The sequence below is a fragment of the Pectinophora gossypiella genome, chromosome 6 (assembly GCF_024362695.1).
Source record: "Pectinophora gossypiella chromosome 6, ilPecGoss1.1, whole genome shotgun sequence".
NCBI lineage: Eukaryota > Metazoa > Arthropoda > Insecta > Lepidoptera > Gelechiidae > Pectinophora > Pectinophora gossypiella.
The window spans coordinates 10,487,619-10,497,334 of record NC_065409.1 but is presented as its reverse complement, the minus strand read 5'-3'; the positions used below and the strand labels follow the sequence as shown (position 1 = coordinate 10,497,334).

General features: G+C 37.0%; 1 protein-coding gene across 3 annotated transcripts in view; it reads left to right on the top strand.

Moving 5' to 3' along the window:
- The first annotated feature begins 1,526 nt into the window (after window positions 1-1,526).
- Window positions 1,527-9,716, top strand: part of LOC126367519 (guanylate cyclase 32E) — a 70,242-nt gene continuing 62,052 nt past the window's right edge. For all 3 annotated transcript variants that reach the window (XM_050011068.1, XM_050011066.1, XM_050011067.1), the window contains exons 1-3: window positions 1,527-1,738; window positions 6,755-6,887; window positions 8,039-8,154. In XM_050011068.1, the coding sequence (XP_049867025.1) occupies window positions 1,715-1,738; window positions 6,755-6,887; window positions 8,039-8,154 (273 nt within the window). In that variant the 5' untranslated portion in view covers window positions 1,527-1,714. The remainder of the gene's footprint in view (window positions 1,739-6,754; window positions 6,888-8,038; window positions 8,155-9,716) is intronic.

The window sequence follows — 9,716 nt, the reverse complement described above, 5'->3', positions numbered from 1 at the left end:
TTAAGTTACAAAATTGGCACATAAATAAATTACCTTAACCACATACCTAATGACGCATGCGATATGTACTACGTTACATATGTAGTACCTACAATAAGCAAGTTTGCCTTGACCGGCCTTTGAACAGGTACCTATTTTGTTCATTCATACTGCTTTACTGACGATAACGTTGCATAATTTTGCCTGTATTCCAAGTAAACTTGTAAAACGGAAGTTGATAACAGACACCTTCAAGATGTTCATTGAATTAGTAGGTCAGTATAACAATGTCTCGCGATAATTCTCATTTCATTGCAATTTTTGAAAGGTGTGACGATAATCTCATCTAAGAACATTAAAAAAAAAAACAATATTCTGCAACAAATATTACCAAAATACTTACCTACTAAAACAGGTATCTACTTTCGTTCGACTTTCATCTAACTGATATTCTGCGTTAATCATAACGACATTACCCTCCAAACATTAAAGTTTTAGTTGGTCCCAACTCTTACTTAAAGACGTCTTTTTTACCTCAACTTTACGAGTACTTTTTTATTACCTCTGTTAAAAAAGGAAAATCTGTTCTACAAAACGTTTCCTTGCGAATTTAAATTTTGTTTGAGTGACTCAGGGAGAGTGTTTCGTAGGGATGTGAAAAAATAATCGATTTTTATAATAATCGATTATTTCAAAAAAATAATCGATTTTTATTAATCGATTTATGGATCACTAATAATCGATTTTTGAAAAATCGATTTTTTTTTAGGAATTTCTTAACATACTTTCGATTTTTTAAGAGTACCTATTTAAGGTAACTGGTAACACAGTCTGAACTGAAGAATATATGTGTGATGGCCGCTGGCGACGGCTGTGTGAAATAGCGCCATTTAGTATGTAGCGAGAAAATTATCAAGTCAGTCGGTGTGATGGCCGCTGGCGACGGCTGCGCGAAATAGCGCCATCTAGTATCTAGCGAGAAAATTATCAAGTCGGTCGGTGCTTTGCTATCTATTCATCGCGGGGCCATGTCGCGGGGTACGTTGGGTCGGTAAAACAGTCCTAGTCGGAGTCGGTAAAACAGTCCTAGTCGGTAAAACAGCCTAATAATATTTTGAATCGAGTTGAGACTTGAGGGTGATTTTGAAACTTTGTTGTTGTAAAAATATAACTAACTCATCGACTTAAAACTTTGAATTACTTAAATATTGTCCGAAAAACAAGAAACCGCATCTTGGGGAAAAGATTGCCCAAACTATTCCTACAGTGTTTGCCCACAGATTTGTGGCAGCAGTAGGTACTGAACTGAATTGTTATTCATTATTATTATTATTGTAAATAAAGTTGATTTTTCGTACTTTTAAGCTGTTTAATTTTATCCCTTAAAAAATCGATTTTTATGAAATAATCGATTATTTTTAGTAAAAACATCGATTTATTTTAAATCGATTATTTGCCAGCAATAAAAAATCGATTATTTAAAAATCGATTTTTCAAGCACCAAGTCACATCCCTAGTGTTTCGTACTCTGTCACCATTTCAACATGAACGGCCGGTTCAGTTTGCGAGCGACACCGATCCGCGAGAGTCGCATGACAGCGCAACGGACCCGGGCGCGGGAAAACTTTACGTTATGGCGGGAAAATAGTTCTCCGACATTTTGAAAATAAAAAAAGGGTTGCTAGTAATGATTACAAAGGTTTTTTAAAGTGCAAATATTGAGAACTTGGACACCATGAAAAATTATACCTGGAATAAAGTAAGTATATACAATTAATTATTACTTACAGTTCTTAAACAAAATAAATTTTGCTATAGAACAGGCACTTATACCAAGAAATATACTAAGTACTTATTTTCCTTTTACGACTTGTTGCTGTAAAGTTATTAAGAATTAATTGGGACCTATCTAGAGATAATTGTCAATATTCAAAGTAATAGCTACCTTAACGAAGACTGAAAAGTATAAAATCATAATTATGAAATATATAAATATCTACTCTTATTAATATCTTTGTTTCCAATTAAAGGATTTATAACGAGATATCTTCTAAGTGGATCGACGAGGTGCAGAATCTAGATTAGGTACCTATTGCTTCTACTCTAGTAAAAGTTACTTGAAGTAGTACAAACAGTTTTCACAATTTCTTAGTAATGTTTACCGTGCTCTACATCTTTTTATTCAATTACAAAGCACTTCGTGAATTAACCTCAGTTCTATCATATCTAGTTCTGTTTTTGTGGTTTAGCTTTTAGTAAAAGTGAGTCGGGCCTTTTTCCACATAACCTATTGTTGGCAATTAATTTGTTTCGGATATTTAATTGCTATAACTGGTAAGTACACTACTTGTGTACGTATAAAGTATAGTCAACTAATTAAGTACTTTTTATACTTCTCGTATCATTTTGCTAACTGGTTACTTTTTGGCATTAGGTAGGTATATTTTTAAAGGACAAATCCTGAAAGTACAAAGTCTTTACCTAAGTACCATAAAAGAACAAGTAAAAAGACATCATAGGCACGCGTTCTCTAAAACATAGGACGGTAGATACCTACATTATAGAGCCCTAAACCAGCGACATTAATATGTATCGAGCGCAGTGTAAGGCTGCGCGGGCGCCTCGCCGCGGGATCGCATTGTTCGATGATGCGGGCGATCGACCCATGTTCGTCCGCTCCGAATACAAATGAAAGTTTTTCACTTGCGAAATACCTGCATGCGACTATCTCTGTGATGAAGATCGAATTTAAATTTTGCGAAACTACCTACATAAAAAGTGGCACACCTCAATCTGCCTGCGTAAAGATAATAACTGAGTTAGTATTATATGATCTGTGTGTGTGTGTGTGATCACATTTAATTGTTTTACAACGAATTTATACCGTCCTATATACCCATAATTTTGTCCGGCCAAGTAGTTAATACCATCTGCGGCAAATCTACAATAAGTCACGCCAGAAAATGAAAAAAATACCCATAACCGTTTCAATTCCCGCCTAACTTCAACAAAAATACCTACTTAGAAGTAAAACTTACAAATAACCCTAAACAATAAACATCCAACACTAAAATAACTTAAAATGAGCTACAAACTTGCAAAATTAATTAAACCAAATAAAAGTGGTTTGGCTCCTAACCTAAAAGTTTTAATGGCATTGCGCAAAGGTACAATTTATGGTCGATTTGAATTTTAACATGTGCTTATTCGTGGTAAACAGAAAGTAACGTTAGACGAAATTCGCGCTTTCGCAATCATTGTCCAATTTTTTATTATTTTGTCTGGAAAATAACCGTTAACCTGATTCCCGATAAATACTTATTTTTCAAATAGTATGATACACATTTCCACTTATATACCTTCCTAATTGCAGTTATGTTGTTATGAATATGCAACTCGTTATATGGATAATTAGATATTTCCGTCGGCGACCTCTACTGCTACCTACAGTTTTTAACACATTCTACGTATAGCTACACCTACAAATTCTAATCTATGTTATTGGTAACTCCTATAGATGTTCAACCGGAGAAGCTATAGAGCCTTTACTTGTCTAGGTTTATACAATACAATAGTACAGAAATATTCACAACCAACTCTTTAAATATTTTTTTATATTGACTTTAATAAATCCAACGCTGCATAGCGATTGAGGAATTTAACCAGATACAACAAAGATCGTCTATGTTTCATAGTTGTTAGATAAGTTAAAGTTAGCGTGCGTGTGCGCGTCTGGCTGGGCCGTTGACGTGGTGACTGACGCGGCAACTATGTCAATGCCGAGCTGCACTATCGCATAAACTCTTATCGACCTCTTCGATTACTGGAAAATTACGAAGCCCTCGCTTCTCCAGTCTACACCGCTACCATAGAATAAGGAATAAATAATACTACGTGTATAGAACTGCAACTCTCCGCTCCCCACCAGCGTCTGAGCTAAGTTTACTTCACCCCCCCTCGAACTTAGTTTAGACTTAAATCGTATAGCGCCAGACGTCACACACACAGATGCGCGTGTATGATAACGTCAATGTGTGGTGTCTGTGTAAAACGTTATTTGTAGGAAGTGTCTGGGGTGTGCCGCTACACAAGTCACAAAGTTACAAAATGGCCCGAAAATACAGCTGTAATCATCTCATACATCAGTACGCGCGGTAAAATGCATATTTTACTTACTTCGTGCACAAACGGCACGTATCAACGTCCCAAAAGCAATTTTGCACTTCTCCACTATTTACTCATTCAATAAAATCCACTCGTGTGATAATTTACGAGGTTTCCATTCATTGATCTCAAAACGTTGAGACAAATAATAAATTGTAGAGTTTATTACACAGCTACGATGTAGAATTTTCTTTTGTATGCCACTCGTATTGTCGTGACATTTACAGCGATAATGGTCTATTTTAAAGATGTATTAGGACTGTTGTGAACCATAACATAATCGTAAACATGATTACGCTTTGTGTTTAAATTACCTGATTAAACCTGAATTGCAATGAACTGCACATCTGACCTCAAAACAAATGTACCTCGACTATAAAAGTCCAAAAACAGATGGAGGATATAAAAAGAGCAAAAAACTATATAGATATCGTTTTATACGACCATCATAACTCTTCCACGCATATCTCAGCAATAAAGAGGACGGAAATTGTGAATCCACCCAATCGAACCTCTACTTGTGCCTGAAGGCTTTCAAGAGTTATCATTTTGTCGGCATGACTAACCGACCAATTAAGCTCAGGAACGTGAAGCAAGAAATAGTTCTAGTTTTGATAAATATCTGCAATAAATCACAGCCATCCGATCAGCCTGAGGTCAGATTTCAATCACTTTGCCGTTGATCCCAACTACTAACGCTAATCGCTAACTCTTAACGGAAACTTTGTAAGAGGGATCGGAAGATGGAAGCTGCCTTTATCGCTATCATCAAGCAGTTCCGCCGGCTGCTATCTCGCACTAATACTTACGTTTTCTGAATGGTTACTGGCGGTTTTATTACACTTCAGTCTTAGTTAATAGATCGAAAGATAAAAAGATAAAGATAATTTATTTGCTATAGGAATTATTATTAGTTTAATTAACTTATTCAGTGCGAATGCATCGATGCGAAAACGTCGGGACCCTATTTATGAAACTCTTGACTTAACCCGGTCATAGTTACATAAATATCTCCCACCGACGCTATTTTTACATCATTGTACACAAATGTCCCGCCTAGTGCGATCCCGGCGCATGCGTGTCGGAAACTGTGACATGTTTCACACGCGGGTAAATAAACTGCCGACGTTATTGGTGTGATAATTGCTGTCATTTTGCATGGCAGGACGATAATGGAGCAAACGCGACTTTTAAATGACGTTTTAATCAGTAATTCGAGCGAAGTGTCTTCGTGAAAGCACATTATGTCGCTCAAGAGAAAGGTACATCCACACATATACACAAAATATCTAAAAGCTGCTATATAGCTTTACAAACACTCCATTCAGGAACAGCTGTTACGATTTATATCGAATTTGAGATGACAACTTTCACAATGGCGGGCAAATGTTCACTTGTGTATCGCGAACCTGTCAGCCACAAGTTTTAGCGCTTGGTTGTGTACTGGATCATTGCGCAAACGCAGTCGCCGGCAATCATGTGCTCGTTCAAGCGCAAGGCAAACCGCCCAAAGCTGTATGACGTGACGATTCGTAATATCCATATACGATAACGTGTCTACAAGAATAATTGCTTATCCATTTATTATCTGAGTAATTTAGGTAACATAAGAATATTGTAAACCTGTTCACAATAAACTTAACACGTTAAATTCAACTTTGTAATTTTAAGATTTAAAATGGTCTCATTCTATAAGCTTTCAAACTATGGTACCTAATTTGAACTGATTCCGTAATACATTCCGAAAGCGAAATAAAAACATACGTCTAGACATAAATAGTAAGTAGTTACTATAAAATCATTTTATAATCATCGACTTTTAACCGTCATTAGTTTCCCAGATAGGAAAGTAAAATCATGATTTACCTTTTCACCGATTTTAGACCTATCACCGCCTCAAACACAAGGCATAGCTTGTTTCGTATGAAACATTTTTATGATGCAATGTCCATTATTCACGGTCGTAAGAGTTATAGCCGAAAACTGCTTGAAACAGGTGCTTTAGAGGCGTGTGTTTTAAAGCGATCCTGTCCGCACTTGAATTGTTTTACGACCAGACGGTATTGGGAAAATGTTTGGGGGACCCACACAGTTTGTTGCCTCCAGATAACATTTCGCTTTTAATTGCACTTCAGAAAAGATTTCTGACACTGTTGACTATCGAACATTACAGATCGCGATACGATTAATACCACCTAATCACATAACGTAGGATCACGCCTATTTCCCCGAAGGGGTAAGGAGAGGTAGGAGTATAGCCACTCCTCGCCAGCTATTTTAAGCCCCACGTAAAAGGGGGCGAGCCCATTGCCATAAACCGGGCACAAATCCTGGAAACCACATGATACTCGTATTAATTGTTAATTGAGCCATATTAGGGGCCTTTGGCGGCTCAATAATAACCCTGACACCAGGGTTGATGGGGTTGGTAATTGACCTCACAACGCACACGACAGAAGAAGATTGTCTATGGTCCAACCTTAAATTCAAACTCATATTCAAGTCGAGTCTAGTGGACCTAATCACATTGGTTTAAAAAAGCTCGTAGAAACGCGGGTACTTAGTTCATCATACAATGGCTGTGCCTCTGATTATCCCAATTTGTTCGCAGTGGCACTTGTGGTGTTTGTTGATGCTGTCCATGAAGAGTGTTCAAGCAGACCGGTTCACGCTGGGGTACATTACCGGCTCGCAGCGGAGGCCTGGAGACCTCAGCTACCAAAGGCCCGGTCGAGTCATCTCAGGTATGTGAAACATATCTAGGTACTTTTAATTCTCTTATATACTAACTTCATCTTATATAATAACTATGCCTACTATAAGTAAGTATGCTGCCATAAGTGCTGGAAAGAATTGAAGAGAACTATATTGAAGACTATAGAGAACCGGAGAGGAAATATGATTGGCCACCTGATACGACACGATTCATTTATAACAAACATCATAGAAGGAAAAATTTATGGGAAGAGAGGAAGGGGTGAGACCTAGGAGAACATTTATGAAACAAATAAAAGAGAAGGTGCAGGTCGTGTCGTATCAGGAGGTGAAGGTTTTGGCGAGAAGAAGAGAGGAATGTCAATTACTCGAACGACAAGGGCGCAGCTCTTAAATAAAGAGAGAGAATTATGCCTACATAATGTGACTGAAAGGTGGGCATTGTAAAAACAGCTATAAGTACGAATATAGTTCACGTATAGTTTAATACATTCCATTACGTTACCTATATTTACCCGACTACACACGAGATTCCGTTCGAGAGAGTTCGTTTTCTTTCGAACAGATTGTGTTTAACCCAGTAGGCAAATTTTAATTTACCTAATAATGACATTAATTACATAAATATTAGCGTAATAAAATAGCAGTTAACATCTTATCATTGTTTATAGCGTCTCGTAAAATTGGTCAAAACACATAAAATTCACGACAAAATAATTTTAATGCATGTCCGGAGTTGTTTCATGTTTCGCTTTATTTTAGATGCATAGAGTTGCGACATAGTTTCGTAGAGTTATGTAGTGTTTTATATTAGGCTCTCGAATCTGATATATAAGTAGTTATTTGAGTGAAACTTGTCTCCTTGTAATAATTCTGACGCTGAAAGCTTTGCCGTGTCGATAAATTTTCCATTAGCGTCAACGTCGGCGGTCGCCTTCACGAAAGTTGTCGGTGGAACTCCGCCGAAGTTGACAGAGTAAATCAACCAACTCGAGCAGTGAACTAGTAATGCACAAACTTGCAATGTTTATTTCTACTGCCAAATGATGCTGTTGGCGATTATTGCGTGGCTCCACTTGGCACGCGCGCCGTATTAAATCTTACGCCGCAATCTCATAGCACTCATATACCTAAATACGTTTTAATAAATCTACCACTCAAATTCTTTCGTTTACAACAGGCGCAATATCAATGGCAGTGGAAGAGGTGAACGAAAAATTGCTGGGGCCGATGGGCCACTCGTTGGACTTCATTGTCGCGGAGACTTACGGCCAGGAAGAAGTCTCCATCCGACAGGTAAATAAATCTCACCTTGCAAATAACTTTCGCAATGATTGGCATGTTCGCGGAACGAGAAAAGTTAGGATAGATCTCGGAAAAGCTGTCAAATGTGGGTAGAAATACGGAAAATTTGAGTGTTTTTTCCGTATTTCGATCGGTAGCAGTGTCGATATTTACTGTTTAATTTTCTACGGCTACTGGCTAAGTTTAATCTAGGTCCCGCACCTGTCGCCATATTGGTCTCGATATTAAAAATTAGTTTACTTACAAATTTTCGCAACTTTATTTTTTACTTTCCTAAAGAAGGACGTATAAACCAGAAAAAAATCATCATCATCATCAATTTAAGAGCCACGCTCTTGTCGGTGTAGCATTTCACCATACTACTTTTTTAGGGAAAAATAGGGCAGTGGTTTCCCTCTTGCCTTCCGCCCCGCAGTACTCAGAAAAAAATACAGGGAATAAAATGAGCCGTTTTTACAGAGGATTGTCATTGGTAGAGTCGTTCATTGAACTTTTGTTGTTCCTCCAATCGAGTGCAAAATTATTTGCCAATCGAAGCGTACACGACAGTCATTATTCTTTCACAGGCTACGGACACCGATTGGTTTCGCAGGAAACCTTTATTATGAAACAAACAATATGCTTCTCAGTTATTGGTTTTTTATAACTGGTACATTATTAATTATATTCATTATAAATAACTATTGGTACAATTGAATAATACTAGAAGATCAACATTTACGAAGACGAAAAAATTATAAACTTTCATATTAGGAAATACTGGAATAGGTATATTAATTCTTTTTGTCGTTTTTAAAGCTGCAATAATTATCTAGAGTATTACTTTACAACCGTAATTGTTAACCTACTAACTCACGGCACAAGTTATCTTCAAAGGAATTTGACTGCGATAAAATTTGAAATCAAATGTGATTCCGTACTATTCCGTACTGAAAATTCAAATAAACAGATAAACGATTTACAGCGTTGAACACTTGCCGATTAGATAGTTTCGCTGCTTGGTAAACGGAAGTTTATGACCCACAGCCAGTTTACAATAGCCATAACTCCAAAAGCCTATGGACAGTTTCATCTTTACCCGGAATTAGTTCGAAATGCTGAAGCAAAATTAATGGAGTTAACGTTAGACAAACGTTCGACGTAATTGCTTTCTTCTATTTTCAACTGCAGATAATTAAAGCCGGCCACCTAGTACGAAAAACATAATAGGTACTTATTAAACTAATAAAATTCAAATACTTATAATGATACTAAGTATATTATTCATAATTATGAATGTCGTTAATGGAGGGGTAAATCAAGCCACATTGAAGCGATACATCTAAAAAAGCAATATTGTCATTTGACATTTGCCCATATAAAAGTAAGTGCGCTAGGCAAACAATAATGTCAAATAACTTGAAGATTTGGCAGGTCCTGTTTTTTACAGAATACCTAATCATATTTCTGCGACTCCCTATTTTACCTTTCGACCTGCGAGGGGAAATCCAGGGAGGTTGAAAATGCCACATTGAATATTCGTCTAAAAAAGCAATATTGCTTTTCACATTTGC